Source organism: Paramormyrops kingsleyae, chromosome 2 (assembly GCF_048594095.1).
Source record: "Paramormyrops kingsleyae isolate MSU_618 chromosome 2, PKINGS_0.4, whole genome shotgun sequence".
NCBI lineage: Eukaryota > Metazoa > Chordata > Actinopteri > Osteoglossiformes > Mormyridae > Paramormyrops > Paramormyrops kingsleyae.
This window is the reverse complement of record NC_132798.1, coordinates 19,518,903-19,545,186: the sequence shown is the minus strand read 5'-3', so window position 1 is coordinate 19,545,186 and position 26,284 is coordinate 19,518,903. Positions and strand designations below refer to the sequence as shown.

Below are 26,284 nucleotides of genomic sequence, written 5' to 3'. Positions count from 1 at the left end.
TCGACCGGCACTGTACATTTGCGTGTTTGCTTTGCACTTTTGCTATAACTGTCTGCAGAACTGGAAAGCAACCAAAGATTTCCCGCGTCTTCTAATCAATATTCCTATTATTAACCGTATTAAGTACCCGCCAGTGTGGTCCAGTCACGGCATTTTTATGGTGAGACGCTGGTCTCAGGGTTATGCAGGTTAGCTGGGATTTAAATTAACACTGGTCAACTTTTATAGATTTACTATTGCAAATAAATATATAATATTCGCTGGTGTCCTATATGCATTCCGTTATTCGTGGTTTAAATGATCTAACATTTTGAGTATTTTTAATAATAATAACAATAATAGTTGTTTTTGCAATTGTGTTGATTTTAAAATGTGCGTGCTTTGCTAATATATAGGTTTACTGCATGCTTTCGTAAATCCTCGTTTTAGTTTTTATATCTTTTCAAATTCGAATAACGAAACAAAACATCAGAAAAACTATTGTTTTCATAAAGGATGGAAAAGTAAGCAGTCAGTTAAAATGTAAACTTTTTTTTACTAAATTATTCACGTTTTATCGATTCTTCCAATGATTAGGGAAGATTGTCCTATTTTATTTTATTATATTTTCAAAGCTTTTGACTTCTGAATGTGTTCTGCATGTCTACGACTTTATAGGCTACTGCGTTTTGGATAAACCATGGAAAGTTTAGGCAATTAATAATTAATAATGCTTTTAATTAAGTTACATTGCCTGTTGAACAATGCTACTGTTATGCTCACTTATATTTTCATTTTACATTTCACACAGCCATGTCCAGCAGACGCTTTTGTACAAGGCGACGTACAAGTGAGGTAAACAGCACATTACAAATATATGACTGTCAAGGAGTCGACTAAGCATAACTGCAAGAGCTACACAACATCTACAAAATAAAGCAAGAAGCTGGTTCTGAGACTATTCAAAGACCAGAAGTGCAACGTAAGAACATTTGGGGAATTTCATGAGGTATCAGGTCTTTCTGGCGAATCTGAATATGAGGAAATGAACAATTAAGTTTAGCTTTCCCGCAACCAACATTTAACATATTTTATTTTTCGGGAGGCTGGTGCGGAAAGTAAAATAATGACTCGTACAGTTCTAAAGTTATCCACAATAGGGAGCATTTTTGCATCTTCCATTGATTATGCATTTAAATTGGTGAATTACCTATAAAGGTGTACATTTTATTGCTTCGGTTATAGATTTCATAACAGAATCAGGCATGACAGAACCAGGTAAGCCACTGATCAAACAAATATGCCTATATATACACGACGAAGTCGATATAATAATTTTCGTCATAACGACTTCTCGTTTGTATTTTGTTTGAAGAGTAGAGTTGGTAAATTAACAGAACAGCCATAAAGACAGCCCGCTCGGCGTGCCACCATTGTAAATGCATGTGATATTTATCAAAATGAGAAAACTGTTGCGAATTGCTTACCAAAGTCATATTAGTCTCCTTCACTCTGAATGGTATATGGTAGCGGCCCCATACACGCCACATAATCAGAATGCCCCCCCGGCTCACCTTCCTGAGCGAACTGCGCATGTCACGGTGACCTTGCATTCCTCTGCAAGGCCGCACGTGCCGCACACCTGCTGCTCGGAGTCGCAGCTCTGCGTCCAGTGTCCCGCGCATGTTAACATTTCCCAGCCAATCATTACGTTATCTGCGGGTGCTGTGCGTTTCCCCTTTGCCGTCCCGTATGGAGCATGTCTAATTTATGACCTTAGGTTTTAAAGTGTGTCTTCCTATTTGTATTTAGTGTGTTTCCACCATATAACTGAGATATATAGCTCGGTGGAAACTGTGGGAACTGACTTTTGAGATTTTGTCTCTATATCCTATATGCATTTAATCACCGCACTGTGCCTTTGGCTGTTATATTTTAATGAAACACTTCTAAAGCCAGTGACGTCCCAGTTTATAATTTATACAAAGGGCATAGCCACGCTCCTTCGACTCGGTCTCAGGAAATCAAATTCAATTGTTTCAGGCTCAGAAAGATATATAGATAGATATAGATTTGCCGTTGTTAGTCTTACGTCGTTTAAAAGCGTATAAGACGTTTTTATTTATTTATTTTTTACACGTAAACGACCTGGCAAGAATGCTCCAGCGATGCTTGAATTCCAGTGAAAGACAGAACATATGAACGATGAGCGCTAATGTCTCCAGGCCGTATTGGGTTTTACTTTAACTGGCTGACGGGAAGAAACCCGCACCTTGTTATAGCCTAACAGTAACGCACAAGAAAACGCAAAGCTTGCATAATATATTCATATAGGCTTGTTTTTATTTCTTTGTTTATGTAGGCCTATAATAAAGAATATGTTGACCATATTTAAAAGACAGTACAAAAAGGGAGGCTTTGCAATGTCACCAGATATGTCATTTTGACTCGGTGCTATTTAGCATGCGCCAGGATATTGTGTCGTAGCCTAGGGTTCCGTTATAGCGGCGTCCTGACCGCTTATGCTACAATTAAGTATGCCGGCACCAGGGGGCGTTATGCTCAAACCGAGAAGCCAATGTGTGGGCAGGAGTGTGGTACCGTATCTCTCCCGGATGCGCTACAAAGGAAGGCGGCCAGGCTCATGGATACGAAGAGGAGGTAACATGAAGCTGTGCCGCTCTCTCCCTCACTGTGCTTTGTTATGATAGTAATCATAGCTGTATTTTACCTCAACAAACATTTCGCCTGTTTAAATGTTTTTATCGTTCACCTATCAATGTAAGTAATATCTTTCGTTTCAGTCCAGAATTCCAGGAAGAACGCCATGAACATTTTACCGCGTGTTATCTTCACATTGCTTCTTGTAAAACATTTAGCCTTTGTTTGAACTATTTAATTAAAATTCAAATCTTCATATTTTGAAGATAAATCTCTTGTTTTGTACACTCATTTTCACATACACTGTAACGCGAATGAATTTAAACAATGCTTCGTTTGAAAAATTAACGAATTTATGGACACTTTTTGATGTAGGTCCATAGCAAATGCTATTAGAAACAGTTTAAAATGTTTTAGTGTCCGGTGAAGCATATAATCAGTTTATTATATCGTATATTTAAATGGACACCGTTTTGATCTTATGTTATTGTCGTTATTACTTTTTCATGGTCGTATTTTTAAATGCCATGTAAATTATGACGAGCTTAATAAATATTTGTGATGATTTGGTTAAATGGACATGGACATTCAAATGAAACTGGAGTAAGCATAAATCAAGTCCATATCGGGGAAATAACATACCATCGTGTACTCTTTCTGGAAAGTATATAAACAGACACAAACATTTGTATTCCAATTTCCATATTTATTACCTGCGTAAGATTCGGTTTAGCTGCAAGTACATTTGTCAACTATTGGGCTTGCAAAATTAATTAAAAAAAAATTGTGATTCCTTTCTGAAATATTCCAGTCATTGGATCTGGGTTGAAGGTGCGAAAAAAATCCTTGTAGATATGAAAAGCCACAAAGATGTGTTGAAATTTAAGTAGCTCTAAATAATATAAAGCCGAACGTAGTTTTAAAAAAATGGGACAATTTATTACAAGATTTGTGTGGTGGCTTCTAGTTAGTTGACAGGTTGAGAGTTGTTTTATGTGGGATATCTTTTGCTTCGTTGACATTTTATCCACTGGATTTAGGTGGGACGGACAAATAATAGCCGCTTCAAGTATAATTAACTCCCGTTTTCTCGATTATATTCCGTTCAGCACTGAAATCGGACTGACTCCCAACCAACGGGTCTCAGAAGGAGGCCGAAATAAGACCGAAAACGAAGTGTTCTAAAAAAAATCGACAAGGGGTATTGAAATGCGCCACGATTTACCTTATGGGAAGCAATTACCTGGGATATATGGAATTGCTTAAAGAGCGGGGTTTTTTTTGTAATTTTTAAATATGAAGAAGATGAGGCATTAAAAAATGTGGAGGACGTGTCAGGATGTTTATAGAGTTTAATTGCTGCAATTACATCGTAAGAGACGCGAAAGCTTTGTGCTAAGTACGTCCAACGTGTAAAAAGGGCACCTCTTAATCTGGAAAAAAATGGTGTGTGTGTGTGTGTGTGTTTGTATTGCAGTCATGCCACATGCACGCAAACAGATTAAATTTTAAGAACCATGACGGTATGAATTTCAAGATAGACAATTTACGGACCCAGACACAAAAAAATGTTATCTTAACCTGTATGTAAACATACAGCAAATACCGTTTTTAAACTCACTGCAATTGTTAATTATCTCAGTGACGGGTTTGTTTCTTTTGACATCAAGGTCTGAGTACATTTGGCTGAAGGTCCTGATCATCTCACCAACAGCCGCGGACATATGCAATTAATAAGCATTCAACAGATGAAAGAGACGCAAGACGGGACTAATTCATTACCCCGCGTCCGTGCCCGGCTGATAGCCTTTCAAGCTCTGATTCACAGTTGCTACAGCAAAACTCTTAAAATGCATCATCTGTGGATTTTTGCGCAGGATGCTGCGTGTGTAATTAATAGAGGAAATATCGTTTAAGATTATCTATGCATAATCTTAATCGCGCCGGTTTAAACTATGGAAAATCGTTTCCGTTAAATGCTTATATACCATTAAATGTTGGGATTTTTACATTAGATAGGCGTTAAATGTATATATAACAGAAACTTCGGTTGTAAATACCGCACACGATTCGAAAGTAGCGCATATATCTTAATAACAGGTCAGATACTTTTCTACTAAGTGCGCTTAATCGAACGCTGTAAATGAACATTGTAGGCTGAAAGCTGTTAGTCTGCAAGACTCAATGCAAATTTTGAAAAACGAAAAGGTTCGACTATATATAACACACACACACGGCAGGTTCCGCATAAAAAGAAAAGGATTTTGAAATGTGACCCCCCCCCCCCCATGTCTTTTTTTTAATTAAAATAGGGAAATATAAAATGATAAAATAAGAAGACAGCCATTCAGACATGATTAAAATTACTATGGATGTCTATCTCTGAAATGAATTTACTCAAAGTTATGGGTAAAAAATAAATTACGGATAACTTTTTATAAACGGATAGGCCCTATATAGTGTCCGCGATTAGAGAGGAAGAGAAAAAGGATGTTGAGCGTGATAAATCATCTAATTTTCTGCTCAATAGTATCACACGGTTTATCGATGGATTTATTAGGGAAGCGTAGATAGCATTGTGCGGCGCCCGAGGCTACGACAGCGGACGGGCGTCCCCTGTTCGTGCACTCTTTTAACGGCTACTTCGGGGGCTGCGCTCTGCTTGTGGTTATCGCCCCCCATCGCCAGGTGCACCGGCAGAGACGGGGGTAGGGTGATGCTGGGGGGGGGGGTGGGGGGGGTCAGTAGGTTCAAGCTTTTGTAATGGACACAATGCCACATTGCAATGAACCGTCGGAAAGCACGGCCGAATACCTGATTTCAAAGCCTCAAACACAGAAAGAATAAAACGCGTAAGTTATTGTAGAGGAGGTGTCACGGACATTGTGTGTTTTTAATTGTAACTAATAAGCCGTACGTGCCTTCCATTTATTGCAGTTCTTCGGGCAATTGCAGTTATTATGTAAACCACAAAACGTGATTCAGCTACAACAATTAATCAAATAACAGTATATATTACTCTTATAAATATGACAAATTGTAAATCGTAGTTATAGTTAATTACTTTTTTATTACACCTGCATATGTATATAGACATAATATGTAGGAAAAGGCTCCCAGACTGACTGTCGCTTTCAACGATGACAACTAAAAATGCCTATGATGATTTCCTTTAGTTAAAAATAAGTTTTGGTTTTTTTTTTTGGAGTGGAAGGAAGAATATATATTTTTAAAAAGATTAACCTAAGATTTTCACAGTGACAGATTTAAAGAAAGTTATGTTGGCTGAGCAACCGAAGTAAGGTGTCGCTTTTGTCCTAAATTTGTTTATTCACATTATAATTTAACCAAAACAAAATACACTAAATGCGCTGTTGTCAAAATGCTTACATCTGAACATTTCTGAGACACCTTGAAAAAACACAAAATCTCCCGTCTGGCTAACTTTCATTTATCGCGCAACAATAATTTTAGTTGAAGCTGTAGTATAGGCGTAGCGTCGTGTATAATTCACTACCATAAATTTGCTCCCATGTTTTCAAATTGCATACAGAAAACGATTTTGACGTTAGCAGATTTATATTATATGCATATTTTTAAAGTCATACTGTCAAATTTTTTGTTATAGCAAACAAACAAACAAACAACAACAACAACAACAACAATAATAATAATAATAATAATAATAATAATAATAATAATAATAATGTGAAGGGAGAGCCCGGACCAGCTGACTGTTTTGGAGGCGGAACGGCTTCTTCTAATCTGCAGTGCGCACGGACGCTGAGCACCAATAGCATCCGAATGTCAGTAAATAGTCTAAAATGTGACGCGGTCGGAGAAGGGGAGGGTGTATCTCTGCGCCTCAATCTCGGTTTGGGATTTTTCAAGCCATGGGACTGTTCATGGCACAGTGATTTCTGAGTTCGCCTTGGAGCATCTGCACTTTTTACCCCTGGATTTTACCGCGCCGTCTGATTGCTTACAAAAAACTTTTTCGCAAAGATATCTCGCGGGAGTCATTCTCCGATTGCTTCCGACGCGGCACAGCACGCAGATTATTTGGTTTCGACGAAAAGGGCGCGTTGCAAGCAATCGAAGCAAACAAACAGGTGACAGATCATTTCGAGTTAAATCCATTCTAATGCTGTGACACGGTGTGGCTGTTTAATATTTGGTTTTGGGAAAAGTAACACGGCGCTTGTGCTGCGTGGTGCTGTTAATAGAACAGCTTGAGAAGAGTTTTGCAGAAGATCACTTCTGCGCAGTTCGAGTATAGATTGGGGTGTTTAGCAGTTGGGGAATTTGAAGAGAAGGGACGTTAGTGACAGAACACTGTTATGGATATTGCAACAGGTCCAGAATCACTGGAAAGGTGCTTTACGGCAAGAAATCAGTCCGATTATACAAAGATGTTGGACGGTATTAAAATAGAAGATCATCCTTTGCGGTCCGGACCTGCTACATTGGGAGTTATGCTTGGTAAGTCATTCTCTCATTCATCGTGACACTTACAGCCTATAAGAGAGAAAATAAGTTAAATGCTATGATAAGAAGTTAAGCTAAAGCTCTTCACGTATGCGGCTTAATATGTAGTGAAAATATCACGGTAATCCCTTGAATATTATTGTGCTTTTGTGACACATTCTCTTCATACAGTACTGCTTCCTCCTAGTTGCAAATTTGGTTTGATGTAGTTTCATCACTCAAAATTGCATTTGAAAATGATTCCGTGGCCTATTTTGATTTTTAAATGTGTTTCCAGTAGGCTACGTCTAGTATTTTGATTTACATGCCAAGGTTCACTTGAAAATAGGTTTTTATTATTATAATTTTAAATAATCCTTAGATTAATAATATATGAAACACTTATTTTGACTATCAGAAGAATGATTATTTTATAAATAAGTATACAATAGGAAGCATACGAGCACATATATCCTATACTAATTTACATTTTAATCTTTTCGAAAGAAACTTCATGTTTAGCTATAAACATGGATACTCATGTGTATTTCCTGCGCACATTTAACTTCACCGGGAGCTGTTAATTTCCACAGATGCAAATCACTTGAAGAAACAGGTTAGGCTGTTTATTAGCGTATGAAACAGACTATGTTCAATCTCTTCTCCTGTAAACGAAACAATACTTATGTCCTGAATACACGTAGCTGTGAGTTTTAAATAAAAAATAGCCGTGCCATTCAATTATGTCATGTCATAACACACAAGTGGAAATCATTTTTGTAGCAATTTCTGCACAGTTTTCCTTTCAAACTGTTGCGTGTCTGTTGATGAACAATTGTAACTCTGTTTTGTATTGGGTAGGAACGGAGTGCCAGCACCAGGCGGTGTGCGAAGGGTGCCAGCGGCCGATATCAGATCGCTTTCTGATGCGAGTGAACGAGTCTTCGTGGCACGAGGAGTGTCTGCAGTGCGCGGTGTGCCGCCAGCCGCTGACCACTAGCTGCTACCTGCGCGAGCGCAAACTCTACTGCAAACAGGACTACCAGCAGTAAGCACGCGGTTTAAAACGCCGTTAATGTTTCGTTTTACATTATATCACTGCACCCCTTTCTAGTGTATATAGGGTTTTTTTTCCTGCATAAAGACTATATAAGCTGAAAAAAGAATCAAAAGTATATCCCCATTCTTGATTTGTTTTATATATAGAATTATATGGCAGTCGTATTTCAAATTTCAAGCAACTCATACAATCCCACATATTTTCTTACAGGATGTTCCCTGTAAGTGACAGCTCTTGCAATTTCAAAATTGTGCTAGAATTTACAATACACAACAGTACAATGGCGTACATTTCCAGTATAAAAACAAAAGAAGTTGTATTAAAATTTCTTTTAGTACTAGCGCGGTGTTATTAAGAGCAGGAGATGTCGGTGCTGGTGATTTGTTTAAGTCGGGCACAGGCCGTTCCGCGGTGTTCTGGGCCTTGGTAAGACTCTGCTCTTGCAATTTCCACCAAATGAGACAAAACTATTTTAATGCGACATTCAAAAATATCACACCCCGTAATTTTGTTTTCCACTCCAAACTTGTTTCCGTTTTAATATTGATGTTTCGATTGTAATGTTTTAATGCTCTTTAACGGTGGGATTTAATACCACGTCGGGGTGAATTCTAGCTCACTGCCCCATCGTATTCAATTCGCTTAAATTTGATATTTATCAATTATGTTAAACGATACATCATGTTGCATTAATTACAGAACATCACTAGTAAATGCCCCTTAACACTTTCCTAAAATTGCTTCTTAAATGGCTTTATTTCTGCATTGCCTTCCAAGACAGCATAACATTATCTTTTAGGTTTATTCGTTTCTGTTGGTAGTGCGTGGCTTCAGTTAAGACTTTGAATCAACTATTTGCTCACCTGTCCTGAGCACAGAAGGTATCTGTCATTGGAGTACTCTGTCGTTTAACACCAATACGGATAGTGCTTTACGACGCCTCTTCCACTGTCTTGCTGATAAACACCTATTCCTCAAAATAATTTATATGCCATATAATCGTTCTGACGTTTTAATTTGAATGGAAAATAAAAATACATCTACATAGATATATACATTAAACGTATTTATTTTAAAACCAATTTCATTGTCTAGGTCTGCCTGACGCATTAAATAGCCTATAGTTTGCAGTGTTTGTGCATTTGTTTATTTTATTTATTAAACTTATTGTTCTTTATTCGCTTCGTGATTTATTAATGGCGATAATATATGGATTACAGTAGGCCTGAGAAGCGGCACGGAACGGTTCCGTTTGTAAGGAAACACGTGTAAATACGGGAATACAGCCTGAGGTAAAGTGTGTTATCTACGGTTGTAAATCATATGTAGTTTGTGGTATTTTTGACTTGTTCAAATTTAATTATATGTTCCTTTCATGGTTGCCAGACCCGATGCCTTTAGTAATACTTTGCTTTATATAGAATAAATTGCTTTTAAGGTGCACGGAGGTATTCCTAAGAAATCACCATATACTGTATAATAGAATGAAGATTTCTTTTTATATTTTATAGCAAATTGGCTTTCATTATTATTATAATAATTATTATTATTATTATTATCGGTAGTAGTAATATTATGGTGAATAATTTTAGCAGTCTTCGTTATTAATATTTTTTTGCCAGTCTTATGTTCTGCTTCATTTGGATGATTCGTTATGTGTGTGTGTGTGTGTGTGTGTTTATAAAATTGCTATGGTTATAGTAATATATTGTTGTTTTGTATTGGAGGAGAAAATGTAGATTTTAACGGCACATGTATTAAAATGGCTTTTATGATTTACGATGATTTTGCATTTTATTATTTACTATATTTGTTTCTAGTCAATGGACATTGACTTCTTATTAGTAGTAGTGATTTAAAACATTTACTCCTACTGGTATCACTACCAATACTAATAACAACATTCAACGGTGTTATTTTTTTCTGCTATTAAATTTGTGTAATGTGTCATTTCATGGAAAGTTGAGATGGTTTTTGGGTTGTAATTAGCATGCTAGTTTAATCACATAATGATCGTGGCACTGTTCAACATTAATTCATAAGATGGACAATAGTACTGTGATGTAGTGATGTGAAGCACAGACAGAGAGCAGCCGCGGCACCTGAGCGAGCTGCAGCGTCTGCGCGACAGCGCGTGGACTCAGGGAACCGCGCGGGGCGTCGTCCGGCGATGTGACGTCACGGCGCCGGCGACCTGGGCGGCTGCGGCTAGCGCGGTGCGTGGCGTTGCCGGGACTGTTGTAGTTTCCAGAGAAATGCTGTTACTGCACATTAATTAGACAAGACAACCCACCTCGCCAGCTGAGAGCCGGGTAAAATCAACAAGTACAATGGGATAAAAAACACGAGTTAGCCCCGGCTCAGCACGAGAGCAGCGCCGGTAATAGCAGTAAATCCAGCGTGGCTCGACGGGCGGATGCAGCTCGGGTCTTCGCGCCGGCTCATCGCGCCTTTGTGGGTCCCGGGCTTCTTTTCTGCTTGCTGTCCTTCACCGCACGGTTGCGCTTCATGCTTGTCATTACATTTTTAAGGGCCTTTTTGTGTCAGCGGCTTAAACATCGCGGGTCATTACGGCTCACTGCTAGACCCCCTGGCAACAAACAAAGCGCGACATCTATCGCTCGGCGTCGCCCTCCCTGGCCGCCTTTTCAGCCGGCTTCCCCGACAAGACCGTGAGCAGTTAGCGGCGACAATGCGCATTTCATAGCCGCGGCCCCCGAATGCCATCGCCCTGGCGACGCGAACATGAGGCCGGTGCTGCTCGCCTCGAGCGTGGCGGAGCATTTCGGGGGGGGGGGGGGTGTCCCTTTTTTTCTATCCTCATTAATGCCCCCTTCCTGTATTCCTGCATAGTTTGAGTTTGATCATGCTGTGTGTGTGAGCGGCTGATGTTACGGAGCAAGATGGGAACATTAGGCCTAGAAAAAGGCACCTAATACCATCCGGCGAAGCCGCTTTAAAGAAAAACCCAGTTTCCTAATCGCTTCTTGAAGAAAAAAGTTTATTCGAGAAAAACAGATTTTTATCTTTCTGGACACCATGTGTTTGGAAGCACAGATCTATGAAGAATTAAAAAAATCAGTGGAGTTTACAAAAACACTTTTTATTCAGTATAAAACTGAGTGTGATATGCGGCTCTCTATACAATCATGAACAGTTATTCCTCTTGCACAATTCGTATACAAGTCTTAAACAGAAACTGGACAGATGGATGGATAGCTCTTGTATATGTTTTTTTTGTCCCGTCTTCGCTACCTTAGCTAAAGCAGAGAAATTGTCTACCCCGCAATAAAAAGCGGCGCCCACCTTTCGCGCCATTTCTCTGTGTGCGCGGGGATGTGCGCCGGGATCAAACCGAATCGGACTCTGATCACAAACAACCTCGCTTCACTTCGTTTCCCTGCTTAGGTCGAGTTGCTTCCGTTTCGCCTTTTTTAAAGACACCCGGAAAAACCTCTTGGCAGTGGCCGTTAAGTCTGAAACGGACGGCGGCATTAGTTATTTGAAGACAGTAGTGTAATTCACACCTTTCTGACTTTTATGGCGTTCATTTAGGACGCATTAGTATCCCACAAAAGCAATGCCGACGAAGAAGGAGATTCTTGGCTCTTGGAGGCTGTGCCTAATTATAGTGCAAAAAAACAAGACAGACGTGCCCTGTAATTATCGGCATCATAAATCACCGGATTGACACGCGTCTCGTTTCGCACCCTTTCTACTATCCGCAGCGCCGCGCTTTATTTATTTTTTTTGGCCGGGTTGTTTTATTTAAAACGCTATTGCCTCATTGCTTACTAAAACATGACGTAAACTGAATGTTTGACAAACCCGTGTTATTAATTAAAAATATACCTCAGATTCCAGTTATGCTTTAATTTAGCGGCTACCCGTTCACAGATGTGTGTCCAAATAGTTTTGTTCGTGTCACATATGCTCCCTTCAGTCATTGCAGGCTCCTTTTTTACACTGAAACTGTATGAAAATTAAGAAATACATTGCTGTGTTATTATTATTCCTGTGAGTGGTACTTTGGATCTGTATGGCTCTTTATTACCATAACTTCAGAGACTTCTCCCTGGCCGGTCACCTGGGTGAGAGAGCGCGTCTGATCACCCTCATGCAAGGCCGTGCACTGAGCTTCACTTTAGCTACCGGAATCGCTGTGTCTGTGCCTCTTTCCACGCTGTGTGGCGGATTCAGTTATATTCTGCTACTCAGGAGCTGCTGAGTGGGACAGTGCCGGTTTTGGCTGGTGGGCCGACTGACCGAACGCCGTTTTAATTAAAAATTAAAGAAATATTATATGACATTATTAACCTGTGAATTTAGATGAAGTTGTGAGCACATGGCACGATGTGACCACCTTCTTTCTAAACTGTGAAGGTCCACAGAGGTGTTTGTAGGTTTTATAGTGTTTGAAATAGTTTCTGATTAAATATCCCCCTTTTATGGTTATAATTATGTTGCAATATTAAAATGTGTTTACTTTGCAGACTTTCTTTTTTACTAATTCAACCTGGCCAAAATATTCAGTGATCTTTCTGGAAGTTTCTGTGGTGGGTGGAAGAACGCGGACAGAGTGGGGGAGTTCATACTGCACGCTTGCCTCAGCCCTGGGGAGGAAGAGTGTGCATCCCCCAAAAACTCCCCCACGCCCACCCCATTCTGCGTTTAGATCGGCGCGGCTCAGTTTACAGGAAACACGGAGGAGCGTTTATCAAAGCTGACTGGGGTGAACGTGTGTATCCCACTCTCCTTCCTCCTGGCTTCGTTTGAGAGTGCGCCAGCCGTATTAGGAATGGCAAGAATGGCGAGGGGGGGAGGTGTTATACCTGGGAAAATCCTAAACTTGCACTAATTGTCTCGTAATCTTGACTATGTGGTGTCTCCCAGCAGTGCTGATGGCTCTCTTTTTTGGGCCATTAGCCTGCCCCCCCCTCCCCCCTCTCCAGTGATATGTTGTTTTTTAATTATCTGTGCTCTGGATCCTGGCTGTATTAATGCTGACATTGCTGGCTGTGCGTGAGCGTGTGTGTCTGGGGGGAGCGGCACCGGCTCAGGGGTGTCTTCCTGGCCTGGGATTCGTTCTGCATGACCGTGGTTTGGTGGTGGTGGGGGGGGGGGGGGGGGGTAGCTCTGCATGGCCAGTGCTTTGTCATGTGGCCCTAATCCTCCCTCTGCTAAGATGGGGGGAGGGGAGAGGACCCCTTTAGTCCCTTTCATCCTGGCTGGCATCCTGGAACCCCCCCCATTTACCTTTACAATGACCACTGCAAACCCCCCCCCCCCCCCCCCATCAGGGTACCCAGACCAAGGTTTAAACAGTTTTTAAACACCATTCTCAAAAGGCAGGCGATTTTAAACCAGCAGTAGCTGCTCATTTTTCAGCGACTTTTGTGAGATGTTTTCTTTTTTAATGTAAAGGATGAAAAAGAACAGAAGACAAACAGCAGGTGGCGAAGCAGTTAATGTTATGGTTGCGTCGCCAAACCTTCCCAGCTTCCCGTCCTCAGAGGCTTCGGCTGTTGGGCCCATAAACAGACATTTTGAATTCCTTCAGTAAATATCCAAACCTGTAAAAAGTGGCATAAAACTCACCGTTTGTGTGGCTGCAAAATGTCACGTTTCGCTCCAGCTCGTGCAGCACCCTCAGTTAGGCACGATAAATCTTACGAGGCGGCCAGGAATGAGGGAGCGTGGAGGTCGCTGTGGCGACCAGTACCGTGTTACCATGTGACTTCAGCAGGTCTGGGCCAGGGCCGGCTCCTGTGCGAGGAAGTATTGGGTTCTGCATCAACATGGGTTTCCCCGTCCCTGCTGGCCTGGTATGATGCAATCATTCTGCATCTCAGGTGACACCCTGTCCACACAGCATCGCCCTGTGTCTTTAGTAACACGAGATTTCAGATGTTTCTTTTCTCTCTCGTTTTTATGGCTTGTTTGTGTGCCAAGCTGTTTTTTTTTGTCACTGGAAAATTGATACTTTGTTCTGCTTTGCTTGCCGGCAATGTTAATGGCCAGTGGAATTGTGGGAATTTAGCTCTTTGGTTTTTAATAAACCCGGTTCTGCAGCAGAAGTTATGCTGTTGTTGCTGTGTTCCGCTTTCAAACGTCTGCTGAAGGGCACTGGGAATAATAAATGATTAGTTATGCATATGGGTCATATCGTAAAGCTAGCTTTAGTCGGACTGCTTTGTTGGGCTAACTGGTTCGTTGCTGCACTTAATGTTTTGGTTAAATATCTAAAGGAAATTATCATTTTATTTGACTATCAGGCATACCTAAGGGAATGGTAATTATTAATAGAAGTTGCTGTGCATGTGTATACATGTACGTAGTCTACTGTAAAATGATATGTGTAATAAATTTGTTCTGCTGGAATTTGTCTGTTGATTCAGGGATAGATGTGTCTTTCTCAGTTGGAGTTTGATTTGGCAAAGCATCTGCATTATTACCGGATGCAGTCAGGTTGGAGCTTAACATGTATCCGCTTTTGAAATGCATACTACCAGGCATCTCATTGTCACACTTTTTGTTTTTGTGGATTTCAGGGCTGGTTTCCAGACATGTTTTTGCGTTTTTTTTTTTTTTTAAAGTACCTGCGTCTCATTCCTTCCACTAAGAGCTCTTTCCTTCCCCTTCCATAGCCGCCCACAGATCGGCCTTTCCTGGAGGGAGATGATTTCAGCGGTCAGTGGCAGGGCTGGCTTCCCGGGGGACCGGTTTAGCTGTCCCGGTAACTCACCACCAGCTCCGCTGATGGTCAAGCTGCCAGATCAGCGGGGACCGGGGGCGTAGCCATAGTCGCTAACCTGTTACCTGCCACCCGGGGAGACAGCAGCGTGTGAGCAAAGCTAATCGGGCGCTCAGCAAGCAATGGGGATGTGGTCAAATCAGGAGCCCACAAGGCCTGAATCTGCTGTCTCCCGAAATGCCAAGTACCGTCATGAGACTATCCTTCAATTAAAACAGGAACGACCAATGAATATAAAGAATTCCCAGCATAAATGTTGACGCTTATGTCACCTGAGGTTGAGGGGCGATTTTCATGTGGACGTCAGGTGGACCCAGGAGTCAGGTGGCGTCACAACTTGCCCCATTTATCATTTGTGGTGGGCTGTCACATGACTGGGAATCTGCTTCCAGTGTGTCTGAGGGGGATGTGTTTGTCCAGGTGACCACGCTTTAGACATCTTGGAGCATCTTCATACCATCATTAAAGCCACACTGGGCTCTCCACATCTGCCGCTCCTGCCACCAGCCATCCACTTTCTCCAACCTCAGCGCCCCCCTCCTAACATTGCCCCTGCCATCTAGAGGTCGGTGACACCAGGGTGGCTCCTAGCCCAGCCTCAGTGACCCTGTTCCCACACACTGGGCCCGTGTTTCACCCTGTCTCGAAAACACGGGCTCGCTGGCTTGTTCGGACCTATCCGTATCCCTCAGGGAACATGTCCTTTAATGGGGGTCACGTCTGCCCCTCTCCTGGCCAGCGCTGGGGCACTGACGGGCACCCCCACTCCCTTTAGTCCCACAGCTTCTTGCCTCCCCACCGCTTTATCTTGTAATGGGATTAGGCCACAAACGGCCGCATTTCCGCACGGGACGGGCGACAGAGGGCTGTTCTTCAGTCACGGGTGGCGACACTAAGCTCTCCGCCCCTTTGTCCTAGGGGGGTGCTGGCGGAAGCGACAGGCCCTAATCCCTTCACTCATGTCAAGGGTAAAAAAGGAAGAATACTGTGCAACTGGATGGAGCTCTATAATACCCCTGTAATTCCCCCCCGCCCATAACACCCCCACCCCCCACATCCTTCTCCACAGTCAAGGTTGATCTTATGAGCCCCCCTCTTTCACGCACCAGTTCTAACAGTCAGGGCAGGCTGGCATGGGGGAGCGTGGGGGTGGGCATGGCCGGGGACCAGCCCGCTTTCTGCTCCAGTCGCCAGGCTACTTTCAGTCTCATGATCAGTGAACCAATTAGTGCTGTCATGATACCGTCATGCCGCCCAAGCGATACCTGCCATGCGATATTCCGATACCGATACTGAAACGATCCACAGCAAAAAACTAAAACGTCAGGAAAATCAAGGGATAAACAGATGACAGAACACGGAATTTAAAATTAATTGTTTTTTATTAACATATTCTGTCAATATCACTCAAACAAAATATAGTCTATTTTGTCACAGGTGCGGAGCCATACTGAACATGTTTTAACAAAACTAAAATGATTCAGTTGCAGCTGCAGAGCTATGCAGCCATTTAACATGTTTTAATACACTTATAACACATAATTGCATTATTGTAAATCATTAGATCAAGGTCATGGTGGTGTCAAAGCTTACATGGTATCCAGTATTGTCCCCTATACTTGAGTTTCTTTTTTTTTTTTGCAGTTTTTTAAATTTGCAAGATACCACTTAATAACCGGCAACACGCCTCCTTGGCAGAGGACTGCACTCTACTGAGGCCCCCCCTCATTTTCTAGTAGCAGAGAATATTTACGCAAATGTCCTGTGTGCCCTGATTGCCGAGCTGAAAGGATAAAGGCACATGGAACAGGCTGTCGTTGCCCTTAATTTTGCTTCTCAAACTGATGTGGTAAAAAATTTGCTTGTCACAAAATGGATCCCACTCGTTTGACTTGTATGTGAGGACAAGGCTGCCGCTCTTTAAATGCTTTGAATAAGTTGAGATGTCGCTTGGATGCTTTGTCAAGTTCAGTGTGTTGGCTCCCTTTGTCTGCGCTAAAACAGCTTTTACACACAAGCTCTGCGGTGTCTGTGGGCTTGACCGTCGACAACATAAGCAGGATAATGCCACAGTTTGCTCCGCACATCCGCTTTGTCGACAAGCTGGAAGGCTGGTAGCAGCTGTGGCTCTCCTGTAATGGTGCAACATTCGTGATTTTAACCAGGGTTTGTTACCGTTAAGACTCGCTCGCTGACTACATGATGAGCTGTTAGCTGTGCATTTTTAAGAAACATGAGTAGTTAAGGTGTAATGTTGAGAGACAAATGTTATTTTTTTCACATGACTTATTGGTGGTATTTAGCTTACTTCTTAGCACTATTTAGTCTAAATAAGGCTTTTTTTGACATAGAGCACAAGTGTTTCACATCTGTTTATGCAAACAGGAAGTGCTAGTGAACAAATCAGAATTTTTTTTTTAGGTGAACTGAATTGAATGAACTGTGTCCCAAAAAAAGTACCAGAGATAAACATGGTTAGCAAGCGCACTTTGCATCCGGGGAGAGGGAGCAAAAGCAGAGCACTGCTGATACAATGTAACATAGGAAATACTCAAGTACGATACTAATAAATTGGAAAATAGTATCGTTTTTAACAACTGGGTATTGCGGTACATCTGTAGTATCAGTATACCGTGCAACAATAGAGCCAGACGTGTTGTCGCTTTTTCCCTGGTTGGAAGGTTGGAAACCATCACAGAAAAATTTGGAGTATTTTGTCCTCTGCTTAAATAGTCAGTTGATGTTTACTTGCCCCTTTGTCGGCCTCGCTCGCCTTCCGGGACTGAGCTTTTGGGGCTGTTTTCCCCTGCGGGCTGGACTCCTGGTAGATACCCCCAAGTGAAGAGGAACTGCCTGGGACAGAAAGGAGCTGTTGCTGAAGCCAGCCTGCCCTGCCATGACTCCCGGAGGCGAGCAAAAGAACGGGGGGTGACGGTAGAGCACATGGAAATGCGGAAAGCGAAAGATGGCAGCTCCAGGGCCGCAGGGCACCAGGGCCGAGAGTGGGGGGTGTCGGTTGGCCCTGGAGGGAAAACTTGGAGGAAAAGCTCCAGTTTTTTTTTTTTAATTTTGGGGGGGGGGGGGGGTGCCGTCATCCCGTGGCACCCCCTGCCACCCACAGCTTGCATGCGGTCCCCTGCTGCCTGAATTCCTTTATGTTCCTGAGCCTGCCCCCACCCCCGGGTAATCTGTTACCTCTGAAAGTGCCCTGGGGGGCTTCATTTACTCATCTGACTGTTTGGAAATCCACAGATCAGGTGCCCTGAAACAAATCTCATTACCCTGACCACGGTCCTCAGAGACCCTGACCCCCCCCCCTCAGTCAGAGCTAATGTGAAGCTGGCAGGTGGGCTTGGTGGGAGGGGGGGGGCTGAGCTTTCCTCAGTGCTAAACAGGCAACGTGACACTTGTGTCCACATGGGGTGCATGTAGACCAGCCCCAGATTGTTAAGCAGCTGAACTGGATCGAGATACAGGAGGACTTAATGGGGAGAGTGGGGCGGTGCTCAAGTGGTGAGGGATAACAGCAAGCAAGACGCGTCCGGTGAGGCTTTACCCCTGGCTGACTTGGGTGAATATATGACTATTTCTTGGCTACCTTTACAAAGCCACTTGTTCCTAGCTTTGCTACTCCAAGGTTCCTATATGATTTTGCACTTGTGGCTTCCTGTCCAAGCACTAAAGTTGTCACTCTTTGTCACCTTAGCGGTATAGCGGTCTGCGGGGTTGTCCTGCCTCGTCTTCTTGCATCTTTGTCTGTTGGCAGTACCATTCGTTTTCTGCACCCACTTGTCCTATTCAGGGTCGCTTGGGGTCCGGAGCTGATCCCGGAAGATACGGATGGATGCAAGGCAGGGAATAACTCAGGATGGGGGAGCCAACCCATCGCAGGACACACTCACACACCAGTCACTCACACACCAGTCACTCACACACGCACACCTACGGGCAATTTGGTAACTCCAATCAGCCTCAGCATGTCTTTGGACTGTGGGGGATACCGGAGTACCTGGAGGAAACCCCACGATGATACAGGGAGAACATGCAAACTCCACAGGGCAGAGAATATTTAGCAATTAAGATTAAGCGATGATGTCAGCGACCTGCCCGGAGAGCCTGGTTTTCATGTTGTGGGGGGGGGGGGGCACCCACTGTGTCCTCTCTTCTTAGCTGTTTTATTTTGGAGGATGGGGTCAGCCTGCCTTGCCAAAACATCCATAATCCATTCAGAAATGGGACGGCGAGTGTGGTGTCGCACATTACAGAGCACCGGCCCTTTTCCTTTATTAGAAATGGAAAGCGGTGTCATGTTCACCATTCATCAAAAGCATGCTGGAGCCAGTGGGTAAACCTTTAATATGGGCACTGGGGGCATCAGTATCTCGAAGGAAGGGGGCTCCATGTGAACTGGAAAAGGACCATGTAGATCAGTGAGGGCTTCCAGCACCTAAATGCACCAAAAGCTGCCCTGGGGGAGGGGGGGGCAGGCACTTCGCAGATCAGGCTCCTCCTTGCTCACCTGTTCCTCCTCCACCCTTCCGGCCTTTTCTCCGTGATGTAAAGTGAGCTCAGCGTCCTGTACCTAAAAGTCAGCGAAGCGGAAAGCCACGCCCCCTCAGTGAGCGGTGCTGTTGGAGCTGTGCTTCCCTCTCAGCTGTGGGGAGTCCGGCGGCGGGGGGGGGGGGTTCCCTGGTCAGCAGGTGAGTACACCCCGCCCAGCCCACATCTTGGCTGAGGGAACGACACGCCCTTTTCACTGGCAGCACTGCAGATCACTGGCTCCCCAACCTGACAGCTTCCTGTCGGCCTTGCGGCTGTAGCTGTCATGGTGTAGTTTCTAGTACATGCTGCACGCTGTGATGGTGGAGATGAGTGCTATATCCTAGCTGTCAACACGGGGGAGGCTGGGGGTTTGGGCCAGGGTCCAGATTGCCGCCTTCCCCCGGCTGCCTGACCTGGCCCATATCTGTCAGCCCTTCCCCCCCAGCACAGGACCGGGACACCGAAAGCATGGGGGGCCATGCCCCTGGAGAGGGCGGCATTCGGAAGCAAAACGCCACCGCAGAATAGGTGCATTCATCAGTGAGGGGGTGGGGGGGGGTCACGCTGTAAGTGCCTCTGTGTTGTGTTTGCAAATGGGGCGAGGAGGCTTAACAGACGGGTTCCTGTTTCTCTCACTTTCTTTCCCTTCTGCTATCTGCTCCTCTTTTCCCCAAGCGAAACCCCCCCCCACACACACGTTTGCACACTCACACCTCGACTTTGACCTCCTCCACACGTTTGTCTCAGTGACGTGAGGCGTGAAGGGAAGCTGGCACAGCACTCTCCCCCAGGGAGGATACCCTTTCAGGCCCTGGGGAAGGGGGTGTCGAGCTCCGAGATGCTGAGCCTCGGCACGTGGGCGGCTGTGCGGCGCAGCATGTTTCCCACACGGGGCAGATCGGGTGGCTCCAAGGGTCACTCACATGTGTGCCCCCCCATACATCTGCACCCCACATGGTCTCATGTGTATTTACACATGTGGTCAGATTGATTGGTCCAAATTCTCGCAGAGACGGAGCATTTAGCCTGTATGGCAAAGAAAGGACAGGAGAGAAAGGGGGGACAGGAGAAGGAGGAGCGACAGGAGAGGGGACAGGAGAAGGAGGGGGAGACAGGAGAGATAGGGGGACAGGAGAAGGAGGAGCGACAGGAGAGGGGACAGGAGAAGGAGGGGGAGACAGGAGAGATAGGGGGACAGGAGAAGGAGGAGCGACAGGAGAGGGGACAGGAGAAGGAGGGGGAGACAGGAGAGATAGGGGGACAGGAGAAGGAGGAGCGACAGGAGAGGGGACAGGAGAAGGAGGGGGAGACAGGAGAGAAAGGGGGACAGGAGAAGGAGGGGGAGACAGGAGAGATAGGGGGACAGGAGGGGGAGACAGGAGAGATAGGGGGACAGGAGAAGGAGGAGCGACAGGAGAGAGGGGACAGGAGAAGGAGGGGGAGACAGGAGAGATAGGGGGACAGGAGAAGGAGGAGCGACAGGAGAGGGGACAGGAGAAGGAGGGGGAGACAAGAGAAGGAGGGGCGATGGTAGAGAGTGGAACAGGAGAAGGAGGGGTGATGGGAGAGAGAGAGGAGATCAGTTAGGGGACAGGAGAGGAAGGGGAGAGAACAAGGTGGTGGGACAGGAGAAGGAGTGGCAGGGAAAGAGAGAGGGGACAGGAAGATGAGGGTGGAAAGGAGAGACAGGGGATGGCAGAGTGAGAAAAGACACGAGAGATGAGGGACAGGAGAGAGAGGGGGCCGGAATGAAAGTGGATGGGGAGAGTGAGGACAGGAAAGGAAGATGGGCAAAGGGGACAGAAGAGAGGGGGGACAGGAGAGAGGGGGGACAAGAGGGAGGGGGGACAGGAAAGACAGGGCACAGGAGAGAGAGGGGGGACAGGAGAGTAAGAGAGGACAGGAGAGGAGATAATGTAACAGGACATGAGAGGACACAAGTAAGGAGGCAGGAGAGAACAAGAAAGGACATGACAGAGCAGGAGAGGATGAGAGAGGAGCTGCAAAAGACACAAATAGAAAGGATGGACAGGAGTGAGAGGACAGGAGGCCTGGCCAGGTAGCTTTTCCAGCGTTTGTTAAAAAATGAGAGTGTGAGGCAGTGCTGTGCCAGGTAAGTGTTACTGTATATCAGCTCACCTACAAAGCAGGGAAAGATGCCCCCCCCCCCCGAGAGCAGGAGTGATGGGCACGGCCAGCCACCAGGGGCCGTGGTTAAGCCACACCTCTCATCCTCATTAACACCCCCCGGAGTCACCCTGCGAGATGCCGCTGCAGCCCCACTCTCTGTCATGTGTTTCTGTTTTCCTGCTAGGGGGCATCTCTAGACAACTGCTGTTTATTATTGTATTGTGAGCTCCATGTTTGCCTCGGCCTTTATCAGGGGGAGAGGGCCCACATGGCACCCCCCACCCCGTCTTATGGCGGACTGCTCCTCCAGTCCCCATGGCTCTCCTACTTTTATCCCCGTCTTCAGTTAGGTGGATCCTCTTGTTATGGCTGCCAGTGAGAGGGAGGTGTGTGTGTGTGTGTGTGGGGGGGGGGGGGGGTTAATACCTCGATGTTAGATCAGAACTCAAATGGACAAAAGTAAGGCAATCACTGTCTTATTTTCGGCCTCAACAGCTTCACAGACACCGCTGCTGTTTCCGGTTTGATCTTGTCTGCTTCACGACGGAGGTCTCTGTGCGCCATGCCATGAGGCTCTCTCCGCCATGCCATGAGGCTCTCTCCGCCATGCCATGAGGCTCTCTCCGCCATGCCATGAGGCTCTCTCCACCATGCCACCGCCTGGGCCCTGTGCTCTTGTTTTGCAAAAAATCGCTGTTTTTCGCTCATCTGGGAACTATTTCGGTGTGTTTTATAGCTGCAGTAAACTGTGGTTTCAGATAATAAAAAGAACATTAATGCAAGAAATAATATCAGTTATGAGATGATATTCTGTGGCAATTAAAAAGGGAAAATAAATGCAATAGCAATCTTAAATGTGAACTATCATTGTGCAAAGTGCGGACAAAGGAAGACATGTTTTGCGTCAGAAATTCAGAATCGCTCTCTGTAATTAAAATAAAGCATAACGTAACAGGGTTTCTGACAGTTTCACGTGGTTCTGACCCAAAGTTCCCAGCCCTGGACTTCTTAGCGGTGTCCTAAGCTGATGCAAGTTAATTGTTCCAAGTCCATTCCTAATGTCGCATTGCGTAGTCTGGGGCAGCTTTGTTGGGAAGGGCGCTACATAAAAATGAGGAGTGTGGAGGAGTGTCGGGGGTGTTTTAAAAGTAGTGATTCATATCCACATGGTGGTGGAGGGGTGGCTAGGTCCATTCCCATGATGCTCTGGGGCCTGTTTAAGTAAGACCCTTTCTCCTGTAAATGTCCACGCCAAGATCTCCCTTCATTATGAACTGGGCTTCCAGGGGGTGTTGCAAGAAGATGGGCCTTCACCTTCCCTGGGACATGGATGTCGTTGGGAGTCAGTCAGTGACGACGGAAGCCCATCTACACTGTTCCGCAAACGCTTTCTTGCATGTAGAGGAATCCTGTCAGACTCCTGTGTACTCCTGGCCGGCTTCTGAATCAGGTGGTAACTGGGGCAGCACGCAAGCTAAAAGTAAATCCCCATGTATTTTGGTGATGGAGGAAAACAATGGATGACACACTAAATCAAAATGTCCAGCCCCAGCTGACTCCCGCACCCCTGTCTACCTGAAGGCTGTCAGGATTTTGGCTGCATGAGCTTCCCAGGTAGTGTGAGGCGGAAGGCAGAAGCTGTGTAAGTCTTTGTTATTGTTGGATTTTTTTGTTGCTGGTTTGGCTCGTTGAAGAAGCGTTTTCAGAACAAACCAACACCACCCCCCACCCAAAAACAAGCTGCAGACTCTTGGCAGGCCTGGTTTACGGCAGCTGCGACTTTGAAAAACCACTTAGAAATATTTTAAAAGGCGATGTGAAAATTTCATCCCCTCCCCCAGACGACGCGTAATGGACAAAGTCCAGCGTGAAGGGGGGGGGGGGGGGGGGGGTTATGGCTTCTTTTTCGGAGCCTGCCAGGGGGTGGGGGGGGGGTGACACGTTATATTAAAAATAGAATTACATCCCACGGTTTTAGTATCCTTCTGATCATCCACTTTACAGGTACCGCGAGGAAGTTATTAAATGGGAAGTGCCTTTATGTGTGTAATACTGCTGGGGCTGTCCCATGTTTAGCTGGTTGGCTGGGCGCCATCGAACCGCCCCACCGCTTTTGCTCGCGTGCGCACACTGTTTCTCCCGGGTGATTCGCACTTAAGTCCCTCCCCCGGGTTGTCTGCTACCCTAGTGTGCCGCCTGGGCTGTTACTGCCGTGATCTCTATTGAAGCCTGAAACGGGGCCCTGCGTAGCGTTCAGATGTCACTTGCAGGCCGGCCCGCCCTGCTCCACTCTGTCCGGCTCACTGCCTTCCCCAGCGCCCCCCTGTGCCCGTAGCATTTAATGGATCCTTGGCAGGCATCAGTGGAAATTCTTATTGTGCAGGCATTGATCGCCTCGTCGCTGATTGCCTTCCCTTTTATTTGTACAATTATTGTCCCCGGGCCTTTGATACGGAGGCAGGAACACATGGCTTTACAAAAAAAAAAAACATGAAAAACAAGCAAGAGAAGCACAAATAAAGAGGAAGACAGCATTGTCTGGTAATTATTAAGGCAAATGAAGCTGTAAATAATTTGAATCTGAACATTTGTGTGGAGTAAGGTATGCTACGTGAAGCGTGCCTCCTCCTGGGGGAACTTTGGTCTTACCACGGCCACAAAGCGGGGGATATCGCTAACCGGCCTTTTATCTAAAGCCGGGCTGCTTGGGAGCCTCGTTCTGGAGCGAAACTTAGTACTTAGAAGCAGGTCACATAGTGCCGAGTACCTCCACCTGGGTCTCCACCGATCCGCGTACGCATGAGGGGAGCTGATTGGCAGGCCGGCTGCAGGCACTTTCCCAGGCTTACCGAAGACAGCGATTTTAAGCGGTTTGGTGTGAGAACATCAGTTGTCCGTCATCGCATCCTTGTGCGTGATCCAGAAGCTTAAGTGTAATTACCACGCACAGATTTGACAGCCGGTACAGCAAGCATCCTGCAGTAGCAAGGCTGCCTGTTAAGGAACCAGGGGAGTCAACCAGAGGCCCGGCTAGGCTCCCTAATCTCTGTGTCAACAAACAAAATCAAATGTAATCTTTCCGACGATGGGTAACACCCGGCACAAACGTGCCAAATTACCAGCTTGCTTAGGATTGCCACCCGTCCCTTTTAAAGCAGGATTTATTTTTCAATGCAGGACAATCCCTTATTATATGGGACGGATGGCAACCCTAAGCTCACTGTACTGAACCTAGAAAGGGCACCACCTCCAGTGATCCGGCTCGAGAGACACCCAAGCAGTCTCCCACTCGCCAGCATTACATGATGGGTCAACCCTGCCAGCAAGACCATAGAACTGCGCTGGTAGTAGTTAGCACAGCTTTCGGGGATAAAGCTTGTTAGCATTTAACTTGGTTATTGGAGGGAACATTTGCTACTGTTTAGTGCAGTTTTCGGTATAGCACTTAGAAGCATTTAGCATGTTTTGGGGGATAATGCTTGGTAGCCGTTAGCACAGTTTTCTGGAATAAAACTTGTTAGCATTTAGCGTGGTTTTCGGGGGTAACATTTGTTAGTGTTTAGCATGGTTTTCGGGGTAACACTTATTAGTGTTTAGTGTGGTTTTCAGGGGTAACACTTGTTAGCATTTAGCATGGTTTTCAGGGGTAACACTTGTTAGCGTTTAGCATGATTTTCGGGGGTAACACTTGTTAGTGTATAGTGTGGTTTTCGGGGGTAACACTTGTTAGTGTATAGTGTGGTTTTCGGGAGTAACACTTGTTAGTGTTTAGCGTGGTTTTCAGGGGTAACACTTGTTAGGAATTAGCGCAGTTTTCAGGGTAGCGCTTGGTAGCATTTAGCATGTATTAGGGGGTAACGCTTGGTAGCATTTAGCATGTATTGGGGGTGACACTTGATAGCATTTAGCGTGTATTGAGGGTGATGCTTGATAGCATTTAGCATGTATTGGGGGATAATGCTTGGTAGCATTTAGCTTGTTTTGGGGAGTAATGCTTGGTAAAATTTAGAGTGATTTTGGGGGTAATGCTTGGTAGTACTTAACGAGGTTTCTCGGGTAATGCTTGGCAGCATTTAGCACAGTATTGGAGGAAGCGGTTGGTAGCATTTAGCGCAGTATGGGGGAAGGCGGATGGTAGCGTTTAGTGTGGTTTTGCGGGAAACGGTTGGTAGCCCTTAGCGTGTTTTCGTCTTGTTTTTCTGGTCCATGCAACCTGACCCTTTTCTGCTGTCAAAGTCACCTGATGGAGCCGCTCAGCAGGGTCACCTGAGATGTCCCCTGAACCCGGCTCAGCAACTGTTTGAAACCCAATACAGGAGCATGAGATGGATCTGTGCAGGTGGACCATGGTGGGGCTGCCATGGTACAAGCTTCAGAGGCTCATATCTTTGACCTCATTGCATTGGCACAATGTGGCTGGGCACTGTGGGTAATTTCCCACCGAATAAGGTAGCATCTTGGAAAGATGGCCAGCTGTTCATTTGTTTATAAGACCAATGAGACTTCTAGGGGCCAATGAGAGAGCAGGTGTTTTTATCTCAGGCATTCAGGATTGAATTATGAGGGCAAATTAACCCCCCCCCCACACACACACACACACACACACACACACCTCCCTCTCACTGGCAGCCATAACAAACATTTCCCACCAATCTAAGTGATGTGATCAAAAATCAGGGGGTGTTTTGGTT

General features: G+C 45.2%; 1 protein-coding gene across 3 annotated transcripts in view; it reads left to right on the top strand.

Annotated features, from left to right (window-relative positions):
• Nucleotides 1-2,688: 2,688 nt before the first annotated feature.
• The window catches only part of LOC111858661 (LIM/homeobox protein LMX-1.2), a 60,128-nt gene continuing 36,532 nt past the window's right edge, over nt 2,689-26,284 (top strand). Inside the window, exons 1-3 of one of the 3 annotated variants that reach the window (XM_023840601.1) lie at nt 2,689-2,760; nt 6,997-7,122; nt 7,969-8,155. In XM_023840601.1, the coding sequence (XP_023696369.1) occupies nt 2,736-2,760; nt 6,997-7,122; nt 7,969-8,155 (338 nt within the window). In that variant the 5' untranslated portion in view covers nt 2,689-2,735. Of the gene's footprint in view, nt 2,761-6,467; nt 7,123-7,968; nt 8,156-26,284 lie in introns of those variants that run through there. The other 2 variants (XM_023840603.2, XM_023840602.2) reach the window with 2 other exon arrangements.